At 68.6% G+C, this 23,133-nt stretch overlaps 4 protein-coding genes across 5 annotated transcripts; 1 reads left to right on the top strand and 3 right to left on the bottom strand.

The window, feature by feature from the left end:
• Positions 1 to 1,064: 1,064 nt before the first annotated feature.
• THEM6 (thioesterase superfamily member 6) lies at positions 1,065 to 4,869 on the top strand. Its single transcript, XM_079796518.1, has 2 exons — positions 1,065 to 1,687; positions 3,705 to 4,869. The coding sequence occupies exons 1-2, from the start codon at positions 1,175 to 1,177 to the stop codon at positions 3,816 to 3,818; spliced, it is 627 nt and encodes a 208-aa protein (XP_079652644.1). The 5' UTR covers positions 1,065 to 1,174; the 3' UTR covers positions 3,819 to 4,869.
• Positions 4,870 to 6,080: 1,211 nt separating this feature from the next.
• On the bottom strand, positions 6,081 to 7,786 carry LOC307113915 (ly6/PLAUR domain-containing protein 2-like). The gene is made up of 3 exons (XM_079795922.1): positions 7,628 to 7,786; positions 6,576 to 6,695; positions 6,081 to 6,342 (listed from the first exon to the last, which is right to left on the bottom strand). The coding sequence occupies exons 1-3, from the start codon at positions 7,683 to 7,685 to the stop codon at positions 6,137 to 6,139; spliced, it is 384 nt and encodes a 127-aa protein (XP_079652048.1). The 5' UTR covers positions 7,686 to 7,786; the 3' UTR covers positions 6,081 to 6,136.
• A 2,773-nt stretch (positions 7,787 to 10,559) lies between these two features.
• On the bottom strand, positions 10,560 to 12,932 carry LOC307114341 (ly-6/neurotoxin-like protein 1). 2 transcript variants are annotated; one of them, XM_079796682.1, is made up of 4 exons: positions 12,776 to 12,932; positions 11,806 to 11,990; positions 11,513 to 11,614; positions 10,560 to 11,310 (listed from the first exon to the last, which is right to left on the bottom strand). In XM_079796682.1, the coding sequence occupies exons 2-4, from the start codon at positions 11,855 to 11,857 to the stop codon at positions 11,114 to 11,116; spliced, it is 351 nt and encodes a 116-aa protein (XP_079652808.1). In that variant the 5' UTR covers positions 11,858 to 11,990; positions 12,776 to 12,932; the 3' UTR covers positions 10,560 to 11,113. The 2 variants fall into 2 exon arrangements, with proteins under 2 accessions (XP_079652808.1, XP_079652807.1); XM_079796681.1 differs by having other exon boundaries at positions 11,806 to 12,072; positions 12,776 to 12,892.
• Positions 12,933 to 15,803: 2,871 nt separating this feature from the next.
• LY6D (lymphocyte antigen 6 family member D) lies at positions 15,804 to 17,935 on the bottom strand. Its single transcript, XM_079796602.1, has 3 exons — positions 17,877 to 17,935; positions 16,903 to 17,001; positions 15,804 to 16,295 (listed from the first exon to the last, which is right to left on the bottom strand). The coding sequence occupies exons 1-3, from the start codon at positions 17,926 to 17,928 to the stop codon at positions 16,060 to 16,062; spliced, it is 387 nt and encodes a 128-aa protein (XP_079652728.1). The 5' UTR covers positions 17,929 to 17,935; the 3' UTR covers positions 15,804 to 16,059.
• Between the last annotated feature and the right edge of the window lie 5,198 nt (positions 17,936 to 23,133).

Here is a 23,133-nt window from a genome sequence, read left to right as displayed (position 1 = left end):
GCGGGGCTGTGTGGCGGCTGAGCACCGGGCTGGCGGCAGGGAGCCTGTTCGCACTGGGGGCTCGGAGGCTCAGATAGTCCACACCAGGGCTTCCAGGTCGGGGGTGCGCACAGCCGCCCGCCCCGCCTGGGAAGCTGCTCCGTGGAGAGGGCGGCTGAGAGCCCTGCAGGCCCTCTGGGCTGGCCGGGAGCCCAGCCCGCGCGCTCAGCAAGCACCAGGAGCTCCAGCCGCAGGATCCAGCGCAGACCTGAGGGGCGCCCTCCAGTCACTGCAAACGCTGAGGCTGGAGAGCCCTGGGGCCTCCCTCTCGGGGCTCTCCCTCCCCAGCCTTGCAGGCGGGACAGGCACCCGGGCGTGCGCCCTAAGCGCAGACACCCCTGAACCCATTGCTGAGTCATGTACGTTCCCCGCCGCCCCGCCCCCACCCAGGCGTCATTTGCTCCCGTTTCTAAAGGGGCAAAGGGGGGGGGGGGGAATGCCTGGGAATAAAGTTGGGGTGGTCAGGATCTTTGGGGGGTAGGAGTGAATGTGGGTGGGGAGGAGTAATGAGGCTACAGGCTGGGACTGAAAGGTGTATTGGGGTCACACTGTCATGTGCCCTAAATCCGCCGCTTATGCTTTGGGGGTGTCGCCCTGCGGGAGTGGGGAGCCCCTGGAGCCTAGGAAGGTCGGCTTCCAGTAGAGTCTCCCACGAGCGCTCCCGGGGCTGACTGTGCCCATTTCTCTTGCGAAGTCCCGCGGCCTGGGCCGGGGAAGCGCTGGACCCTTGGACTCCCCTCAAATCAGGGGCCGAATCTCGGGGGCCAGTGGGGCGCTCGCTCCTGGCCGGGCAGGGACCCTGCGGGCGACTATCCGCGATCCAGCCTGCGCCGCGGAGCGCGACCGCCAGGTGCCGCTGTGGTGCTCCGCGCGCGACTCGGCGCCCCACCCGCCCAGGAAAGCGATAACGGCGCCGGCGGCCGGGCGGAAGGGACCACTGAGGACACGGGGGTGCCGGCGGCGAGGGGCGGGGTTCCTGCCTGCAGCACCCGCGGCCTCAGGCGCGTTCCCCCCTCAGCCGGCTTCGCGAGGTGGTTCGCTCCGGCCGCGCGGCGCTCGCCGGTTCCGGGGCTGGCGGGCGCGGGTAGCTGCGCAGCGCGCACCGGCTGGCCCTGGCACTGCGGGCTGCGTCGCGATGCTGCAGCTGCTCGTGCCCCTGCTGGGCTTGGCGCTCGCCTACTTCGCGCTGCTGGACGGGTGGTACCTGCTGCGCGTCCCGTGCGCCGTGCTGCGCGCGCGCCTGCTGCAGCCGCGCGTCCGGGACCTGCTGGCCGAGCAGCGCTACGCGGGCCGCGTGCTGCCCTCGGACCTGGACCTGCTGCTGCACATGAACAACGCGCGCTACTTGCGCGAGGCCGACGTGGCGCGCGCCGCGCACCTGGCCCGCTGTGGGGTGCTCGGGGCGCTGCGCACGCTCGGGGCACGCGCCGTGCTGGCTGCCTCGTGCGCGCGCTACCGCCGCTCGCTGCGCCTGCTCGAGCCCTTCGAAGTGCGCACCCGCCTGCTGGGCTGGGACGACCGCGCCTTCTACCTCGAGGCGCGCTTCGTCAGCCTGCGCGACGGCTTCCTGTGCGCGCTGCTGCGCTCCCGCCAGCACGTGCTGGGCACCTCGCCGGAGCGCGTCGTGCAGCACCTGTGCAAGCGCAGGGTGAGCCCCCCTCCCGGTGCGCGACCCCGCCGTCTCCCGGTCCTTGCCCCGCCCCTGGTGAGACCCCTTCCCTCGGGGTGCCCGCCCTGCAGCGCACCGTCCTTCCTTTTGGGCCCAGAGCCTCCTTCACCGGTGCCGTTCTTCCTGGGGCTCCCAGGGCCCCCGAATCCACTCCATACCGGGACTGTGCTTGCCCCCTCGCCACTTCCTAGCCTGACCCCTCAAGCCTCCAGGCCCTTGTGCCACCTCTCCCAGGACTGGCGAGCCCAGGCCAGGTCTCTCCCAGCTCAGTGTTGTGTGTCGTGGAGTGTGGAGCCGCCCTCTCTGGTGCTTGGTTCTGAACGTAGTGTGTGTGGGGAGGGGTGTCAGTGAGAGGAAGTTGCTGGGAGTTCTGAGACCCCCTCTCCCGAGCTCAGAGCTGAGGGGGTGTCGCCGGCCCCTGGGACTGGCTCTGGGGACGGAGCCCGGAGAGCTGCAGCCTCTCGCCGTTTCCAGTGGAGAGAAGAAGCCGCAGGGCTGCCTGGGGCTCGAGGTCACTCCCCAGGGCCGGCGGCCAGCTCCTCCCGGCACAGCGCAGCCCCCCCCCCTCCTGCCCTCCCCGAGCCGCCTGGCAACTGGGCCCTGGGGACGGCCCCGGTGCTGCCGCGGGAGGTTGGCAAGGGCAGACTCCGGCTGCAGGCGGGTTCCCGAAACGCCTGGGGCTCCCGTGTCCACGCCGGGCAGGGCGCTGCCCTCCGAGGACAGGAGGGCCGCGGCCTCACCTTCCTGGTGAGAGGTCAGCGTCTCCCCCCCTCGGAGATGGGGAAGCAGGCCCAGAGAGGGGTGGGATCTGCCCGAGGCTGCACAGCGAGCCCCAGGAACACAGCCAGAGGCCCCGAGTCGCCCCCACCGCCTCAGGGGCAGAGATGTCCTGCGTGCCCCTTCATGTGCCAGGAAGCCGGCAGGGGGTGGCCATCAAGGCTGTGAGTCCGTGGGTGAGCGAAGGCAGAGGAGGGGAGCCCGGCGCTCTCCTGCCCGGGAAGCTGCGACGTGGTCAGGCCTGGGCTGAGGGTCACTGAGCTGATGGGGGGGTCCCCATGAGAGGTGGGGGGCTGACAGCACAGCACGGCAGGGACGTGCCGAGGACACCAGCCAGGGACAGGAAGGCCAGGGGTTGCCCGCTTTCCAGCCTGACCCCGGAGTCCTAGGGGTGTAGTGTGGGGCGGGCGGGGTGGGCCGAGCCCACTGCCCAGAGTCCTGCATGCTGAAGGCTGGCGTGGGGCGGCGGGGCCTTGGGGGACAGCGGCTCCCGAGAGCCAGGCCTGGACCCGGAGCAGAGCCCGAGCCCGACTGTGCGGTGACGGGGCTGCCGCCCCCCTCGCCCCCATCGGCAGGGGAGGCTGGGCCTCTGGGTGCTCTGAGATGGTGGCATGTCCCTGGGGCCTCCCCACCCCCTGGCTCCCAAAGCCAGTCTGTGCGGCCTCTGACCCCAGGCCTGGCCCCGCATCTGGCCTGCCACCTCATCGCAAAAACGGGGCCAGGCGGGAACTCAGCGGTCAGGCCGGGAGCGGGAGGGGCTGGGAGGACAAGCTCAGCCCTTGATGGCGCCCTCGAGAAAGAGGGGGGCTCGAGACAAGCCCTTGGGGTGCTGCCCCGGGCCCTCCGCCCTCCGGCCCCTGCTCTGCCTCCGAAGGCCTCTGGCTGCTCTGGGTTCCCATCTGTCACCCCTCCGCCCGCAGGCCTCAGAGGTTTGGACCTGATTCTGGGGACAAGGAGGGCTCAGGGCTCAGGCAGGCCCTGGGGGCGCAGGCCTGATGGAGGAGGCGGTGCCTTGAGAGCAAGGACGGGAGAGGTTTAGCCACCGAGGGCCCAGGAGCTGGGGGCCTGGGCCGGGGAGGAGACACCTGGGCCTGGAGACCGTCCGCAGAGGCCTGGAGGGGGCGGCAGCCCCTGGCCCGGCTGGCCCTCCCTGCACCCCTGCTGGTCGCCATGGCAGCGGAGGGCTCGGGGAGCCGGCCTCACCCCCCTCCCCCCGCAGGTGGAGCCGCCGGAGCTGCCCGAAGACCTGCAGCACTGGGTCGCCTACAACGAGGCCAGCAGCCGGCTGCTCCGGGCCGAGAGCGGGCTCAGCGACGACGTCAAGGACCAGTGACCGTCCCCGCCTGCCGGCCACTACCCGGGCAGTCCCCGCCCCGCCTGCCGGGGCACACACTGCAGGATGGGCTGGCCCGGCTCTCCGAGCTGAGGTAGCCTGCGACCAGCCCAGCCCCCTTCACTCGCTCGGCCCTCCCCCACCCCATTATTGACGCCCCTCTGAGCCTCCCCGCTGAGCACGGGATGGGGTGATCTAGGCGCCCTGTCCTCCGGGCGGAGGCGGTGAGTGAAGAGGGAGGCCCAGGGTCCTTGGCGTTGGGACCGGGTCCAGAGCTGGCTCGGAGCTCAGGGACCACCTGGAGCCGCGCTGGGCACCGAGCCGCAGTGGGAGACGGTGGGGGGAGGGGCAGGGCCGGGCCGTCCCTGGGGCTGAAGGTGAGGGGGGGGCGGCGTCGAGCAGGGCGGAGGGCACGGGGCTTCTGTGGAGGTGGCGAGCTTCCTGTAGCCGGGGGTGCCCTTCGCACCCCGCCCTCGCCTGTCTGCATTCCTTGGTCCCACTGGGGTGTGCTGTGGGGCCACGGGCGGCGCCCCACCCTCTCTGGCCCTCCCTCTGAGCTGTCCTTGCCTCGCACCCCGTTCTGCTGCCCATCTCCCCTTCTTCCTCGGAGGGGCTGCCTCCCTGATGGGCCAGGGCTGGGGGGGCCTTCTCGGTTTCACCCCAGTGGCCTGGCCTGCAGCTGCCCTCGGGGCTCCCCGATGGGGCCACACACACACACACACACACACCCCTACACCCCTGCTCCAGCCTGATGCCTCCTGTCAGCTGGAGAGAGGAGGAACTGGCCAAGACCTCCGAGCAAGAAAGCCCGGCCAGAACGCGCTCAGGCCCTGGGTGTGGCACTGCCCCGCTAGCCATGGGCCCGGCCAGGCCGCCCAGGGCCAGGCCGCCCAGAGCCGCGCCTCGCCGCCCAGCCTGGAGGCCCCGCCCCCCGCCTTGGGGCAGGAGCACAGCCGCCTCGCCCCGCGCCTCGCCTGCCCCCTGGCCTTACGCCGGGAAAGCTGCGATGTTAGTTCTGTTTAGAGGAAGCCCGCGATTAAAGGGTCTTCGACGTGCGTGCCTGAGCGAGGTCCTCCTTTGGAAGCCCGAACCCCTCCCGGAGCCGCGGGCGCTCCCTGGGTGTGTTCTGAGTGGGGGCGTCCGGCTGGCGGGGCTCCTGTGAGCCGGGGGACCCAGCTGGCAGGGCAGGACTGGCCCCATTCCACAGAACGTGGGACCCAGGGCAGACAGGAGTTGCCCCAACCCCGGCCCCGCGCCGGCTTTCTCGCCCCCAGGCCTTGCTGGCCCGTTTCAGGGCGCTCGGCCCAGGTGTCCGGCTTGGTCCCGGGGTCAAGTCCCGTGACCCTCCAGGGTGCTCCCTCCGGAGGTAGTGCCCCACAGTCTGGGTCTGTGCCCCCCGGCTCCGTGGGGGGTGGGGGTGGGGGAGGGGCTGCATCCCTGCTCTGACCTGCCCAGGAGGGCCTGGTTTGCCACAGGCATCCAGCGGGTGCGGGGCAGGCGGGAGTTTGCAGCCCGGCCGAGCCTGGGCTCCTCACCTCCCCGGTGGGCTGGGCAGGTGTGGGACTGAGGGAGAGGTGCGAGGGGACAAAAGGAGAGGGTTACGCAACTCAACCGCCAGGCCTGCGGGCGCCTGGGGCAGGGCGGGCGCTCCGGGGGACGGGGGAGGGGAGACAGGCCCCAGGCTCCCACTGCAGACACAGGGGCGCCCTCTGGGAAAGAGGCCTGGGAGGTGCTCAGGGGTCGGTGCCGGCCCAAGTCCAAGGTGGAGTGCAGGTCCCTCCGCACTGGAGCCTGGGTTTCCTCGGACACAGGAAGTGGGGCCCGGAGAAGGGGGGTGTGGACGCTCAGGGGCCCCCCACACACCTCTCAGCACCCTCTGCCACGGGGCCACAGGGGGACCTCGTCGCGGGCCGGCCTGGCGCCCCCTCCACCCAACCTCTCCGTCGTGGGAGGCCTTGCCCGGCTGCCTCCGAGAATCCACCCCGACCTGGCTCTGGTGGGTGGGGGGCTCCCCCTGCACCTGGGGTCCCGTCTCCTGCCCCCCAGCCTGCCGCCGAGCCTCTGAGGGCTAGAGGGCAGTCCTGCTGGTCAGTGTGTCCCCGGCCCAGTGACCATCCGCGCTCCCGCGGGGAGACAGCGGGAGGCCGTGTTGTGCTGTGGCTGGTGTGACGAGGAGAGAGCGGTAGGCGGGGGGTGCAGGCTCCAGGTGAGGCCCCAGATACGCAGGGGGAGACGCCCCAGAAAGGAGACAGGGAGGCCTGGTGCAGGTAGGTGAGCTTCTTCAAGGGCATTTGGGCCGGGAGGCAGGGGGTGGGGCACTAAAGGGGGAGGCTCAGGAGGGAGGCCAGCGTGAGGGCCAGGGCCAGGCCGCGGGGGCCCCGGGGGGCGGACGCCCCGACCACGTTGCACAGGTCGACATTACAGCAGGACACCGGCCGTGTCAGGCCGATGCCGTCCGCGTCCGAGGGCACGCACTTGCTGGCGCAGGCCTTGGTCACCGTGGCGTCCCCCAGGAAGGGGTACACTGTGGGCAGGGGGCACCCGCGTCAGGCCTCGTGCCTCCGGCAGGACCCCCCGTGGGCCGCCACCCCGTCTCACTCCCTCTGTGACCGGTCCCCTGTCCGCCCACCAGCACCACTGGAGTGCCCACGGGGCCAGGCACATGGCCACCGCACAGGGGTCCTCGCCGGGGAGGCCGCACTGACCCCGGCGCAGCCCCGCCCGCCCGCCCCCCCCCCCCCCCCCCCGCACACTGACCCATCTCCCGCGAGTAGAGGGTCGTCTTGCACATGGTTTCGTTGGCCTTGCACGTGGCGATGGTGACGCAGCTGAACTCCCCCGTGGGCTCCTGGCAGCTGAAGCATTGCAGGGCCACCGCTGGGGCGGTGACAAGGGCGGGTCAGCAGGCCCTGCCCTCCCGAGCCCTGTCCGGAGACCCGGGGTGGAGGGGGCGATGCCACCCGGGGCCCAGGTGCCCACGTGAAAACGAAGTCCTGAGGCGGCGTGTGCCCGGCGGGGGCCTCCCGGGGGGGGGGGGGGGACAGGCAGCTTTGGCGGTGTCCGGGCAACACTGGTGTCTGCAGGGGGCAGGGGGGGGGACGCCGGGCAGGGACCCAGGCAGGTCGGGTGCACAGCGCAGGGGTGGGGCCCGGCCACTCCCCTTCCCTGCTACCTGCCCCACCCCTGCACGGAGCCCACTGACCCGGTGAGGCACAGGCTTCTGCACCCGCACTGGGTGGCGCTGGGTCCCGCTGGCTAGCCTCAGTTTCCCTCTCTGGGAAATGGGCAGAACCATGTCGTCTGGCTCAGACCCAGCTCCTCCTGCGGTGGGGTGTAGGGGCCCCAAGGGGCTGGGCTGTCCCCTCCGCTGTTTTCCCAGGTGCTCACCCCTCTGTCCATCCTCTGCTGCCCCCAGAACTCCCTGGTCTGGCCCACACCCAGCCCGAGGGTCCCCGGGAAGAGCAGCTCCCTGGCGGGCACCCAGGGCCTCTGCCGGTGACCCCAGCACCCTCACTGCACCCTCCTCACCCTCAGCCCCTCCATGCTGCCCCCCGCCCTCCATCTCCTCCCACCAGGGGACACCAACACTCCTCGCCTCCCCCTCCCCCCCTCCCTTCCTCACTGGAGGACATACTTAGGAGGGCGGGGGGGAGAGATGAGAGAGAAACAGAGATCAGCACCCACCCTGACGGGAATCAAACTGGGGACCTACCAACTGAGCCCTCAGGCCAGGCGCCACCCCCCCCCCCCCACTTTCTTCCTCTCCTGTCCCCCAACCCGCCCACCCCGGGCACCCTCCGGCCTCTCACCAAGCCCGCCGCAGGAGGCCAGCACCAGCGCCAGCAGCGCCAACCTCGTCCCCCGCATGGTCCCGTCCCGCACCACCACTGGGCTCGTCCTGGGCCTGCCCGCGGGGATAGGCGCCCAGCACAGCCCAGACCGGTCAGCCGGGCAGATTAGGGGTGGGGAGCCGCCCGCCGTGGGCCCCGCCCTCCCCCCGGGCTCCCAGGCCCCTGTGGGACCTCTCCACCCCTTCCTCATTCCTCTACCTCCCGCCCCGTGACCCCCCTTAGCGTCTGGGTCCTTCTCCCGCCTCTACCTGGTACCCCTGTGCCCGGAAGCCCCCTCCCCCCAGGCTGCCGAGGAGAGAGCGGAGGGGGGCTGCCCACCCCCGTGGGGCACCCCCTGCCTGCACCCCCACTTCAGCACCAGGGCAGATTCCTGGTCTGTGACTCTGGGCCCAACCTCCCCCCCCCCCAGTACCAGGGCCCCCTCCCAGCTCCTCTGAGGGGGTCACGGGGCAGGGAGGGCGGTTTGTAGTGACTGGGCAGGCTGCTGCCTGGGCAACCGGCCACAGAGTGTGTGCAGCTCCGGCTCGGAGACAAAGATAATGCGCTGGGTCAACAGAGGTCCCCGCTGGAGCGGGAGCGGAGGGGCCGGGGTCACCTGGGGACGCGAACCCTGACATCCACCTGGACCACGGCAGGTCGGGAGATGGATGGGAGTCCCTGGGCCAAGGCTCAGGCAGGAGAGGGCACTGGGGTCTGATGATCTAGCGTGGCTGCAGCCACTGCTTCCACCACACACGTGCACACGTGCACACACACAGGCGCGCGTGCACACACACACCCCTGGGTGCCTGCACCTGAGCCCTCCCAGGGTGCGCCTGCCTGTGACCCTGTCACCCCCACTTCACCCACAGATGCCAGGGCAAACCCGGGGTGGGGTTGTCAACGCAGCCCTGGGGCCTCTGGCAGAGGGGTCAAGGCCAGGGTCTCCCCTCGGGGCTCACTGCCCCCCACCAACTCCAAATCTGCTCCTCTCCCCCCCACCACAGCGGTGCCCTCCCCCCGGGTTGGAATTCTCTGTCCTGGGTCCCCCTTCAGCCCCGCTTCCCTGGCGGGTCCGATGTCCTCCACGGGGAGGGCCTGCACTCCGCTCCAGGGTGCCAGCCCTCGGGCCTGTGCACGGAGGTGGAACGGAGGCCCGGCAGCGGTGAAGGGCGGGTCTCCAGAGGGCTCGCCCGCTCCTCGGAGCTGCAGTGGCACTGGTGTAGGGCGCCGAGTGGATTGGCTCCCCCGGCCGCACCCCTCCCTCCTCGGGGCAGCCCAGCCAAGGCCTTCCTGTCCTCGGCCCAGGGGCTCCGCCCTGCTTTCCTCCAGAGCACACACCTGCCCGGCACAACCTGGCCCCCAAAGCGGGGCAGCACCCCTCCTCCAGTTTCCGCCGAGCCCCTGGGAGGCCTGGGCCGTCCTCCCTGCAAAGTTCAGCTCCTGCTTAGGGTGGGGCCTGGGCTGGTGCAGTGGAGGCTGCCTGTGCGCCCAGGGGTCCCGCCTTTCCTGGGTCCCTCTACAGTCCCCAGGCTCAGGGCTCCGAGTGACCAGGGTCAGGGCTCAGGGTGTGACCAGGGTCAGGGCTCAGCGTGTGACCAGGCTCAGGGCTCAGGGTGTGACCAGGGTCAGGGCTCAGCGTGTGACCAGGCTCAGGGCTCAGGGTGTGACCAGGCTCAGGGCTCAGCGTGTGACCAGGGTCAGGGCTCAGGGTGTGACCAGGGTCAGGGCTCAGCGTGTGACCAGGGTCAGGGCTCAGGGTGTGACCAGGGTCAGGGCTCAGCGTGTGACCAGGGTCAGGGCTCAGGGTGAACAGGGTGGGGTGCTCCCTCTGCCCCGTGGCCTTCCCCCCGCCCGTGTCTGGTCTCCTGTGGTGTCTGGGCTGCAGGTGGGCGGTGCCCCGGGCGCCCAGTAGGATGGCCCTAGGCCGATGTTCTCAGCTGTACAGAGGCTCCCCCAAGGCAGCTGCTGAACCCCTTCCTTCCTCTCCTTCCGGAAGGACCCCAGCCTGGCTGTGTCCCCGGGACCAGCACCTCCGGGCAGCAGCAGGAGCGGCGATGCCGTGAGCATCTTCTGGTCCTTGCGCTTCCCGGGGAGGGGGGAGGGGGCTGGGGGCTTCTTCCCCGCCACCCCCACCCCCACCCTCACCGCTCCACCTTCCTGTTTCCAGGAGCGCAGCCGGCACCAAAGGCCCCTCGGTTCTTCCAGGGGAACCATCAGGCCGTGGGCCCCACAGCTCAGAGCCCTGCACACCCTCCGGGGCCTTCCAGCCCTCACCGCGCCCGCGCCCACCCCCCCAGACCTGCCTGAAGCAGACGGCCCGTCTCAGGAGCGGGGAGGGGGCAGAGCTCCCACCCTTCGGGGCAGTCGGGCCCACGGGACCCGGGACCCTCGACCCTCAGGCTGGCTGGCGGGGCCTTGGGGGTCAAGGCAGGGATCCAAAGCGGGCCAGCCCAGACTGCGGACAGACGGACGGCGGTCACCCCGAGGGAGGGCACGGGGCGAGCGGGATTCTGGGACCTCCTCTCCTCCCATCAGCCCAGCCCGCCTGCCCAGCTCCCTGAGGGTCCGAGCCCCTCCCCCAGGCTGTCGGCCTTGGTTGGACGCATCCCTGGGGGGGGGGGGGATCCCAGGTCAGGCCCCTCCTAAGGCCCTCGCTCCGCCTGTCTCCGCCAGCCCAGTGGCCCTCTGCTCGTCTCCTCCGGCTCTCCAGGCCCAAAATAGCCTGGAGTCAGCTCTGGGCGCCGCCAAATATAACCCGCCCCCTCCCCCGCGGAGCCCCGGGCTGGGAGTGCAGCGGGCAGCTCGGGTTGGCTGAGTGAGAGGGGACAGATCCCACCCAGCCTCAGGCAGACCCCCTACCCCCCGCCCCCCCCCCCCCCGCAATGTTACGGAACTGGAGGCTGCCCCTTGGGGCGCTGTGCTGGAGAAGGAGACCTGGGTGTGGGGTTTATTGACTTACAAGGGGAGGAGGTGGACTCACAGCGAGCCCTGTCTCTTGGCCCACCCTGTACCACTACCTGGTCCCCCTCAGGCTCAGGGCTTAGAGTGACCGGGTCGGGGTCAGTGCGGTTTCCTGTCCGCAGGTGGCTGACCGTGTCCGGTGTGGTTCCCGCAAGCTCCCCCAGTTACAGCTGTGTGTGCAGACCCTGTGCCAGGCGTTACATTAGCGAGAGCAGCATTGAGTACCCCCCCACCAGACCTCGTCCTCGCTGACCCCAAGCTGACAGGCTCCCTGGACAGCCGGGGACGGAGGGCTGAGCTCTCCCGCCCGGGCCAGACGCCTCCGGGAGGCCAGGCCCACACCCGCCTTCGGACACGGACAGGGTGGCCGGGGAGGAGGCCCAGGCTCCTCTGGCAGCCGGTGCTGGGCGTGGCTGGGGGTCGGGAGCGGCGAGGGGAGCGGGTGGCGTGTGCCTCTCGGAGCGCCGTCCGTGAGGGGTCTTCAGGAGGGCAGGCAGGGGTTCAGAGCAGACCCCAGAGGGTGGCCAGGAGCACGGGGACCAGGGCCGGGGCCCCCGCGGTGGCGCGGCCGGCCCCGTTGCAGAGGTCGTACTGGCAGCAGACCGTGGTGGAGGCGTGCTTGGAGTAGCCGTCGTACACGGTCTCGAAGCAGCTGGGCACGCAGGACTTGCTCACCTTCATCTTGGTCGGGGTGAGGTCTGTGGGGGGGCGGGAGGCGGGCTGACCCGAGAGGGGCCGCGACCCCGGGCTGCCCCCCTAACCCCCCAGCAGGCAGGGCCATTCGAGCAAGGTCCCCTCAGCTGGAGGCTCCCAGAAAGGACCGTGGGGCACCCCCTCAGGCTCCCCCGCACCCCGGGAGCCTCCCGCTCGGTCCCAGGAGGGCGGGCCGCCCTGGCTCACAGGTGCGCGTGGTCATGCAGTGGGTGACCATGGACGGGCAGCGCATCGGGTTGAAGCAGTTCTCCCCGTTGTAGGCGCACACGTGGCAGTCCAGGGCCTGGGCTGGGGGCGGGCGGGGGGGGGGGTCACAGACAGGGAGGAGCCCTCCTCAGGCCCATCAGACCCCCAGTCCCACCGCCTTCCCAGGGCCGAAGAGCAGAGCGGAAGGAGAGATGTCAGCGGGGTCCTGCCTCCCTCCCCACTTCCAGCCCCCGCAAGGATCCGTCCCTCCCTCCACCCTCCCTCCATCTTACCCAGAGGCAGGCCGGCCAGGGCCACCAGGAACAGGGCGAGCAGGGGCGCCATGGCTGGGGCCAGAGGGCAGAGTGGGCGTGGGGAGTGGACAGTGGCCGGCCCTCGGTTCCACTCGGGCGGGACTGGGGGGGCACAGAGGGGGCTGGACCGCCCCGTGCCCTCTGGAGCTCCTGGCACCGCGGCCCTGCACAGAGGGGCGAGCATGGGCGCTGGGCGGCTGCCAGCGGGCAGAGGAGGCGCCAGCCCAGCCGGGTGTCCGGAACGGCCTGGGGGGGGGGCGTCACCCATCAGAGGAGCAGGGTGGGACCCGTGCAGACGGCAGGGTGGGCAGGGAAGGGAGGCGGAGGGGCCCCGAATGCCAGGCCCGACCCACACGCTCGCCACCCAGGGGTGTTCACGCAGGGGCCTCTGGGAGCTTGGCACACAGCCCTCTCCCCACGCAGGCCCGGGGTGCAGGGTGACTGGCCAGGGCGGGCCGAGGCCCCAGGGTGGGTCCTCCTCAGTGCTCCCTCCCCATTCTCGTTTGTTCCTGGGGTGCTCCTGCGTGTTCCCCAGTTCCTGATACTCTCCAGACCCAGGGGGTCCCCCTCCCAGGAAGACCCCCAGAGTTCACCCTGGCTCTCAGGCCTGAGCCCCTGCCGCTGCGGGAAGCCTCCGGCCTGGCCGCCTTCCGGGCCAGACGGTGGGAGGAGACACCCCCTTTCTGGGAAGCGCCCCCTTTCTGGGAAGGCCTGGGTGTGTGGGGGTCGGGACCCCGGTTCACCTCCTCCCGCGGGGATATTCGGGCTCCAGGGCCCAAATCAGCCTCCCCCTCCCCGGGAACAACAACCCCAGCTCCGGGCCTGTTGATGGGGCGTCACCCTCGGATGCCGCAGGCCCTGCCCGCCCCCCTCGGAGACCCGCCCCAAAGACGCAGGTGCCCGGCGGGTGGGTGTCGGGGTGACCTCCACCGTGACCTTCAGCACTCACCGCGGCCGCTCGCCTCCCCGGGCCTCAGCCTGAGCGCGTCCGTGCGCCGGAGCGGTCCACGCCGCCGCCGCCTCTGCGCGGGGAGGACCCGCGGCGCGTGGGCTCCCGCAGGCCCCGCCCCCGCCCCGCCCCGGCTCTGCGGGCACCCCCGCCCCGTGGCCCGCGGGCACCGGACCCAGCCGGGCGTCAGGACGCTGCGGCACCGGGACAGCCGGCCGCTCCCAGACGCGCGCGGCCCCGCAGTGACACCCACGCGGCCCGCAGACGCACGGCCCGCGCCCCGCCCCCTCCTCCCGCTGCCGCAGCGGCGGGACGGGGTGCGGGGAGGGGGAGGGGCACACCGCTCCCTGAGGCCGCCCCGCCCCACCAGCCGCCGGCCCTCCTTCCTCAGCCCAGTTCGGGGGCCACCGGACCCGCAGCGCTCCCGCCCACCCCGCTCACCTGCTGCGGACCCGCCAGGGACCCGCCTCCGGGGCTCAGCCCCCTGGTCCCCGCCCACCAGGTGCCGGAGCAGCCGAGGGGGCCTCCCACCCGGCACCGTCCATAGTCAATAGTGGTTTTGCTGTAACTTTACTAACATTCAGCTTCTGTTCCATTTTAGGCAAAAAATAAGATTGTCACGGGCCCCAAAAGTTTCGTTTTTGGGTTTTTTCCAATGAGAAGTAAAATGCAGGCCCTGGCCGGGTGTTCAGCCGGTTGGCGCGCCGTCCCATCTGCCCGGGGGGGGGGGGGGGGGTGTTTGAGCGGGTCAGGGCGCACACAAGAACCCACCAAGGAACGCGGGAATGAGTGGAACAGCTCCATGCTCCCCTCTCTCTAAGCAATCGATGGCCCGGGCCGGGTGGCCCAGTGGATGGAGCATCGGCCTGCGGACTGGAAGGTCCCAGGTTCGATTCCAGCCAAGGGCACATGCCCGGGTTGCGGGCTTGATCCCCGGTGGGGGGCGTGCAGGAGGCAGCTGGTCAATAATTCTTATCATTGATGTTTCTATCTCTCTCTCCCTCTCCCTTCCTCTCTGAAATAAATAAAAAAAATATATTTTTTTAAAAAATCAATGCCTTTTTAAAAAAGAAAGAAAGCACAAAAGAAATTTTAAAAAAAGAAAATAATAAAATAAAAAAGAAAGAAAGCAGGAGTGACTACCCTAATATCAAGCGAAGTGGGTTTTACAAAGAGAACAGAACCAGGGATAAGGGGGAGCTAAGCTTACCTCCTTTGGTTTTTTGTGGGGGTTTTTCATCTTTCTTTTTTTAAAATATATTTTATTGATTTTTTAGAGAGGGATAGAGAGTTAGAAACATCGACCAGCTGCCTCCTGCACACCTCCTACTGGGGATGTGCCCACAACCAAGGTACATGCCCTTGACCGGAACCGAACCTGGGACCCTTGAGTCCGCAGGCCGACGCTCTATCCACTGAGCCAAACCGGCTTCGGCTTTTCCATCTTTCTTGTTGAAAGTATTACACGTGTCCTCTCTTTTCCCCCATTAGCTCCTCCAGCCCGCCCCCCCAGCCCCCCAACCCCACCCCCACCCCGGCCTTCATGGGTGGGTGGTTGCAGAAGATGCGGCCGCATCTTTTCCTGCCGGACCAGCGGTGGAGGATTCTTTCCGGTGGGCGAGGCCTCCTGTGATTGACCCGCGTGAACGGTGTGAGAGCGCCCCCTCCTGGCCCCCAGGCGACATTTTAGTAAGGCTCCTTGTCATAATTTTCAGTCCCAACACAACGCTTCAACTACTGAAACTAGAACGAAAAAGGCAATCAAACCCAAAGTAGGCAGAATAAAGAAGATAATAAAAGAGAGCACAAAAAAATCAATAAAATAAAGACGACAGAGAAGCCCTGACTGGTTTCTCAGCGGTTAGAGCGTCGCCTGTTGATCCAAGGGTCAAGGGCACGTACCTGGGTTGCAGGTGTGACCCCGGGCCCTGGTCCGGGCGCGTGCGGGAGGCAGCCGATCAGTGTGTCACTCTCACATGGATGGTGTGTTTTCTCTCTCGCTCTCCCCCTCCCTCCTACTCTCTCTAAAAAATAAATGAAAAAATTCGCCTCGGGTGAGGATTAACGAAAAACAACCAACCGACAAACAGCAAAAACACAGTAGAGAAGATCAATCAAACCGAAGGCGGATTCTCTGAGAACAGCGTGAGGTCTTTAAACCCCTCTCCAGGCTGATGGGAAAGGAGAGACGAGACACCTCGCCGCATCAGGGACGAGAGAGGGCAGTGTGACAGCTCACCCCGACGTGACAGGGAGAGTCAGGGGCGCTGTTAGCCATGCCCCGTCAGCACCGCACCCGGAGGACGGGCCGGTTCCTTCCGAGGGGGAGGAACCCGGGCAGCGGGCCCAGAACCGGGCAGCGGGCCCAGAACCCAGGCAGCGGGCCCAGAACTCAGGCAGCGGGCCCAGAACCCGGGCAGCGGGCCCAGAACTCAGGCAGCGGGCCCAGAACTCAGGCAGCGGGCCCAGAACTCAGGCAGCGGGCCCAGAACTCGGGCAGCGGGCCCAGAACTCAGGCAGCGGGCCCAGAACTCAGGCAGCGGGCCCAGAACTCAGGCAGCGGGCCCAGAACCGGGCAGCGGGCCCAGAACCCGGGCAGCGGGCCCAGAACTCAGACAGCGGGCCCAGAACCGGGCAGCGGGCCCAGAACCCGGGCCGTGGGACTCAGAACCAGGCCCTAGAGGCGGTGCTTTCTTGGCACACAGCCCCCCACACACCCCTCTCCCCCCGGGTTCAGGTGGCCGGTGGGGCTGCAGGGCTCACCTGCAGGGACTGACCCCAGGGAACGGGACTGACCCCGGCCCCCTGCACAGCTCCAGGCGCAGCTGAGCCTGAGGGCCCCAGGACGTCCCAGGGGAGGGTGTGTGTGAGGGGGCCCCTCCTCCCTGACCCCCCTGTGGGAGGGCCTGCCCCCCCCCCCAGGATAAGGGGTGACCGTGGCGTTTCAAGTGTAGCCATGCTTGGCCCGGGCCTTGGGGTCCTGCGTGGCCGGTGCCTGCCCCACCCCTGGAACAGCACAGACACCAGACGGTTTCCAAGCGTTTATTCCGACGGCGTTTCAGTAGAAAAATCAAAGGGAACCAAGTGGAATGGACGAGAAGCCAGGGGGTCCGCGTGCCCCCCTGCCAGGGCCCGGGGCTCTCGTGTGGGAGGCGCTCTCCTGCCGCGGGGCCCGGCCCCAGAGCCTCCGAGGAAGCGCCCGCCCAGGCCCGCACCCATCACGGCGGGGGCGGGGGCGGGGGCGGGGGAGCGCCTGGGAAAGGAATGGAGGCCTGGCCCGCGGCTCAGAGGCTGGGGCCCACGATGAGGGCCAGGAGGCCCAGCGCCAGCCCCAGGCCCAGCGCGGCGCCGGCCAGCAGGGGGCGGCCGGGGGCGCCGTTCAGGAGCCTTTCGTTGCACAGGTCGTCCTGGCAGCACTGGGTGGTGGCCACGCCGCCGCTGACCTGGCCGGGCTGCGTGTAGGTGGGCCGGCACGTCTCCACACAATCCTTCTCCACCAGGTTCCCCGACAGGTGCTCCACTGCCAAGCGCAGGGTGGTCAGGCGGCCGCTCTGAGCCCCGCCCCACCCCGCGTGCACCCACGGCGCCCCGACCTTCCCGGACGGTCCCCCCACCCCGGACGGTCCCCCCACCCCGGACGGTCTCCCCACCCCGGGACGGTCTCCCCACCCCGGTACAGTCTCCCCACCCCGGACAGTCTCCCCACCCCGGACGGTCTCCCCACCCCGGGACGGCCCCCCACCCCGGGACGGTCTCCCCACCCCGGACGGTCTCCCCACCCCGGACGGTCTCCCCACCCCGGGACGGTCTCCCCACCCCGGGACGGTCTCCCCACCCCGGACGGTCTCCCCACCCCGGGACGGTCTCCCCACCCCGGAACGGCCCCCCACCCCTGAACGGCCCCCCACCCTGGACAGTCTCCCCACCCCGGGACGGTCTCCCCACCCCGGACGGCCCCCCTCCCCGGAACGGTCTCCCCACCCCGGACGGTCTCCCCACCCCGGGACGGCCCCCCACCCCGGGACGGCCCCCCACCCCGGGACGGCCCCCCTCCCCGGACAGTCTCCCCACCCCAGGACGGTCTCCCCACCCCGGACGGCCCCCCACGCCGGGCTCCGGGCACTCACCGTTGGTCATGGTCCGGCAGTAGCGTGCGCTGGCCGGGCAGCTCTGTGGCTTCTTACAGTTGGTGGAGCTGGTGCACACGTGGCAGCGGAGAGCCCGGGCTGGTGGGGGGAGGGGCAGGGTCTCAGCCAGGGACAGGGAGACCCTCCAGGGACCCTCAGCCCTGGGCTCACCGCTGGAAAGGCCCCTCTGGGCAGAGCCACCTGCCACCGTGCCTGAGGCCAGCCCTCGGGGGCCCCGGACCTGCAGGGCCCAGCAGGAGGGAGGTGGCCGGCCCAGTCTGCAGGGCCTGGGCCCCAGGCCGGCCTGTGGGGAGGAACTGTGAGCAGTGGCCAGTAGGGGGTGCACTGGAGACCTGCTTCCTGGCCTCGTTCTCGGGGACTCCCTCATCCCGCCCAGGGCTGTCCCAGGGGCAGGTGCCGGACCTCAGGCTGAGCCAGGGCGGGAGCTGCCTGCCTGGCCACGCGTGACTGTGGGGAGCACGGCTGTCCTGAGGGGACTTGAAGGGCCAGATGGGGGAGGCATCTCCCGACGGCTGGCTGTGTCACTGCCCGTCAGGGGGCCGACCCAAGAGGCGATCTGGGATTCTCTGACTCCCCACATTGTCCGTCCGAGCCGTGGAGATGGGGCTGGTTTTAAATTCTGAGTTCAGCCCGGCCGGCGTGGCTCAGGGGTTGAGCGCCGACCTATGAACCAGGAGGTCACAGTTCGATTCCCGGTCATATGTCCGGGAGGTGGGCTCCATCCCCAGTGGGGGGCATGCAGGAGGCAGCCCATCCATGATTCTCTCTCATCATGGATGTCTCTCTCTCTCTCCCTCTCCCTCCCTCTCTGAAATCAATAAAAATATTTTAAAAATTAATAACAAATAAATTCTGAGTCCAGCAACCCCACAATCTCAGGATTCTCAGAGCCTCAGGGTCCGCAACTCCAAGCTCCGGCCCCAGCCCCGCCGCGGGCGCCCGCACGCACGCACCTGGGCACAGGGCCGCAGCCAGGACGATGAGGAGCAGCAGGACTGTCTTCATGGCGGCGTCTTGGGGAGCGGTGGGGCCCTCCTCTCCGGAGGCCTTATAACCGGGACAGAGGCTGTGGGAGGGGCAGGTGGGCAGCCAGCCAGGCAGCGGCCTCCAGCGGGACTTACCCCTCCCGCGGCCACGCCACCGCCGCCCGGCCTCCCCCCCTCCCCCGGGTCTGTGCGGCCTCGCTGGCCCTGCAGCGCCCTGTCCAGCCCTCGTCCTGCCCTGGAGCACCGTGTCCTCGCCCCCACTGCCCCCCTGCGTTCCCACCCTCAGGGTCACGGCCGGGGTCTGTGCAGGTGCCGTGCGGTGCCCAGAGCTGTGCCCATGGCCCTGCCTTCTGGGGTCTGGGCTCGGGGCCGCTGGGCAGCCAGGCAGAGCCTGGGAAGGACCCAGGGAAGCTAGTGTCCTGCTGAGACGGCGGAGGGGTGGGGGGCAGGGTGGGCTCGGGGCGTGGCTGCTGGCTGTGCCGCAGAGGGCCGGCCAGGGGCCTAGGGGCCTCTGTGCCAGGCAGACCTGCGGGGGGTGCGTGCCCCGCGGACGCGAGGGGTGGGTCCAGGCAGCTCAGCCCCGGGCTTGCCCCAACGCAGCCCATCACCCTGATGGACGGCCAGCAGAGGGGAGGCGGGGTGGCGGCGGGGGGGGGGGGGGAGGCCTGAGGCTCCTGGGAGCCCCCTGGGCGCAGGCTGCTCAGAGCTGGGCTCCAGACCCCCGCCCTTCCTCCCCGCCCGGGCGAGCCAGCCCCTGCGCCACGCGGGTCAAGTCAGGGCCGCACCACAGTGCGGAGGCCAGGGTGGACCTGCCGAGGCGCCGGGCTGGTGCGGAGCTGCCCCGGACCTGTGGGAGCAGGAGGGGAGCGGCAGGAGCCCCCGGGCCCGTGTCAGCCCCCGGACCCCGTGGGAAGGCTGCGGGGCCGCTGGGCCTGGTTCCCAGGGGCTTGATCAGGGCAGCTGGGGTCTCGCTGGGCAAGGCTGGTCATGTGGGGGTCCCCATGTCCTCACCCAGACGGAGCCACCCTGAGTTCTGAGGCCTCCCGGCACTCATCAGACACCGCCATGCAGGCGGGGGTGGGGTGGGGAGCATGCCCCGGGCCTGGGAAGCAGGGCACAGGGCTCAGTGACGGTGACCGGGTGCTGACTGGCCGGGTGGGGGATGCAGGCGGGGAGGGGGCTGTGACTCACTCCCATGGGGCCATGGGGCAGGGAAGCTGCTGGAATAACTGGTTGGGGGACCTGGCAGAACCCCAGGGTCCAGGACATGGGGAGGAGAGAGGTCTGGGCATGAGGCACCAGAGCAGAGGCGGCTGGGTCTGGCTCCGGGGGAGGAGACTTTGTCCCCGACAGAGCTGCCCACGGGGACAGGGCTGCCCGTCCTGGGGCCTTCGTCACATCGGGTCAACAACAGCCCAGACACAGTTGACTTGTGGGAGAAAGTGGGTGATTCCGATGGCAGGCGCTCTCAGACATCTGGAGTCACTGAGACCGCGCAGTCAGGGAGGGCTTCCTGCAGGCGGTGACCTGGCTCTGCTGTCGGAGGCAGGAGGCAGGATGCAGGGGACAGAGGAGCTGTCATGACCCCTTACCCTGGCCCCCTTTACGGTCAGGGATGAGGACCAGAGAGGGCCCTGCTGGCGCCAGGTCCCCAGAACTGGGGCAGCATCAGCCACGTCTTCCCCTCACCCTTGCCCCACCACCCCCGCCCTCGCCTGCCAGAGAAAGTCACCGCTTTCCAGAACCCGCGCCCTCTCACCCAGCCCTGGAGGCAACCCTGTTCCCAGGCCGGGCGGTGCCCGCAGAATGTTGGCATCAGGCAGAGGAGTGGCACAGGCCCGGGCGGCTCCCCTTCCTGTGTCCCCCCACCCCCTTCTCAGCAGGGCCGGCCACACCCATGAGTCAGTGCAGCGTCTCCCTGGGTCCCTCGCGGTCCCACGCGCCCCGGATGCACGCAGAGGCCAGCCTGGCCCGGGGCAGCCAGCCGAGGAGTGGGAGCCAGGGCCCAGCTCCTCCCTCCTGCCAGAGAGGCACTTTGCACACGGGGCCTCCGGCCTGGCGGCCCCCGTCGCCTGCTCCCAGGGCCTGGCCGGGCCCCTATCCTAGTTCTCCCCTGGGACCTGGGCCCTTGTCCAGAGCCAGCCTTCCCGATGCTGGGCGGCTGGGTGCAGCTGGTGTCCTGGGGCTGGGACTCAGGGCCGCCCTGCCCACACCGCAGCGGCCACACACAGCCCTTCCCTGCCTAGGGGCGCAGCCCGTTCCCTGGTCACACACAGCCCTGCCCTTTCTCGGGGCGCAGCCTATCCCTGGGAAATCCCGGCCGGAGCCCTGGGTTCCTATGTCTGAGACAAACCAGTTCTCAGGCCGGGCAGGCGACGCTCTGGGACCAGCCCCCCGGGGTCCCTGCTCTGAGACCACCCATCCACCCACCCACCCATCCATCCACCCATCCACCCATCCATCCATCCATCCACCCATCCATCCATCCTCCCATCCATCCATCCATCCACCCATCCATCCATCCTCCCATCCATCCATCCTCCCATCCATCCATCCATCCACCCATCCATCCATCCTCCCATCCATCCATCCACCCATCCATCCATCCATCCACCCATCCATCCATCCTCCCATCCATCCATCCACCCATCCATCCATCCATCCACCCATCCATCCATCCTCCCATCCATCCATCCACCCATCCATCCATCCATCCACCCATCCATCCATCCTCCCATCCATCCATCCACCCATCCATCCATCCTCCCATCCATCCATCCTCCCATCCATCCATCCATCCACCCATCCATCCATCCTCCCATCCATCCATCCATCCATCCATCCATCCATCCATCCTCCCATCCATCCATCCATCCATCCTCCCATCCATCCATCCTCCCATCCATCCATCCATCCTCCCATCCATCCATCCATCCATCCATCCATCCATCCATCCTCCCATCCATCCATCCATCCATCCACCCATCCATCCATCCATCCATCCATCCATCCATCCATCCACCCACCCATCCATCCATCCACCCATCCACCCATCCATCCATCCACCCATCCATCCATCCATCCTCCCATCCATCCATCCACCCACCCATCCACCCACCCATCCATCCACCCATCCATCCCTCCACCCATCCATCCATCCATCCTCCCATCCATCCATCCATCCACCCATCCACCCACCCATCCATCCATCCATCCATCCATCCATCCATCCATCTATCCATCCATCCATCCATCCATCCTCCCATCCATCCTCCCATCCACCCACCCATCCATCCATCCACCCACCCATCCATCCACCCATCCATCCATCCATCCACCCACCTATCCATCCACCCACCCATCCATCCATCCACCCATCCATCCATCCATCCATCCTCCCATCCACCCACCCATCCATCCACCCACCCACCCATCCACCCACCCATCCACCCACCCATCCATCCTCCCATCCATCCATCCATCCATCCATCCATCCACCCACCCATCCACCCACCCATCCATCCTCCCATCCATCCTCCCATCCATCCACCCACCCATCCACCCATCCATCCATCCATCCTCCCATCCACACATTCATCCACTCACCCATCCTCCCATCCATTCACCCATCCTTCCATCCATTCATCCACCCACCCATCCATCCATCCACCCATCCACCCATCCATCCATCCATCCATCCATCCATCCATCCATCCACCCACCCATCCATCCACCCACCCATCCATCCACCCACCCATCCACCCACCCATCCATCCTCCCATCCATCCATCCACCCACCCATCCATCCATCCATCCATCCATCCACCCACCCATCCACCCACCCATCCATCCTCCCATCCATCCACCCACCCATCCACCCACCCATCCACCCATCCATCCATCCATCCTCCCATCCACACATTCATCCACTCACCCATCCTCCCATCCATTCACCCATCCTCCCATCCATTCACCCATCCACCCATCCATCCATCCATCCGTCTACCCAGTCACCCATCCACCCATCTCCTCATCCACTCACACCCGGTCAGATCCTCCAGGAGTTCGCTACAATGGTGTTTCTGCCTTCTCCTCCCTCTTCCCTTTCTTACTGACATGCCTGCCCCCCGTGAGAGAGGCCAGTGACTCTCAAGAACCATGGAGTGAACCGGCAGGGCTCTGATGGGCAGACCCGCTCCTCTCACTGAAGATGATCCGATAAAGGAGGGGGACCCCGGAGGACACCACTGATCCCAGCCCTCACGCGGGAAGTAAGTGTCCTCCGGAGACGCGGGCTCTGCCGTCTGCCCGCCCATCCATCCAGTGCCTGGCACCAGTTCCTCTTGCACTGAGCGTCAGTCCCTCTTGTGACAAGCAGCCTCCCCATCACTCCGTCCCCTGTCCCCATGGAATGGAAGAGCCCCCTCCCGTCGGGGGCCATCACTCTTTTCTTAAATATTTAAATATCACTCTTGTTTGTATTGACTTCAGAGAGGCAGGGAGAGGGAGAGCGAGAGAAACATCAATGATGAGAGAGGATCACTGATCGGCTGCCTCCTGCACGCCCCACACCGGGGATCGAGCCCGCAACCCGGGCCTGTGTCCTGGTCGGAAATAGAACTGTGACCTCCTGGTTCATAGGTGGATGCCCACCCACTGTGCCCCGCCCAAACACTCCCGGACAACCTGGAATTTTAACAAGATGTTTAGAAACAGCTGGTGAAATTCCGGGACTGGGATACTGTCTTCCCAAGCACGTGAGCCCGGACCTCAGACGGGCACCGCTTCCCCCACACCCTGCCTGCACCGCCCAGGTTCCTGCCGCCCGTGCAGGCGCAGGGAGGGGGCCGGGGGGCTGTCTCAGCCTCAGCCGAGGGCCGGACACCCAGCTGAGGGTCCGCACGTGGCCGAGACCGGAGCCCAGGCGGCTGCCCAGCAGCCGCTCCGCTCGGTGGCCCCAGGGACCCGGCTCTGGCACCTGTTCCTGGTCCAAGGGGTGCGTGTTTTTGCAGCTGCTCTGGGTGTGGGGACAGGCCCCGGGGAGGAGGTGGGTCCCAGCTGGGCCTGCCAGGGAGCTCCTCACCACAATCCCGGAGCTTAGGGGAGTGAGTGTCTGTGTCATCAGCCTGGGAAAGTTGTGCAAGCGGGAGCCTGGGTGGCTCCGGGAGCAGGGCCTGCTGGGTGGAGGGACGGGGCACCTGGAGGCCCAGGGGCGCCCGGCGCT

This window comes from Cnephaeus nilssonii (assembly GCF_951640355.1).
Source record: "Cnephaeus nilssonii genome assembly, chromosome: 18".
Classification (NCBI taxonomy): Eukaryota; Metazoa; Chordata; class Mammalia; order Chiroptera; family Vespertilionidae; genus Cnephaeus; species Cnephaeus nilssonii.
The sequence above is the reverse complement of the archived record's forward strand: the minus strand, read 5'-3'. Positions and strand labels throughout refer to the sequence as shown.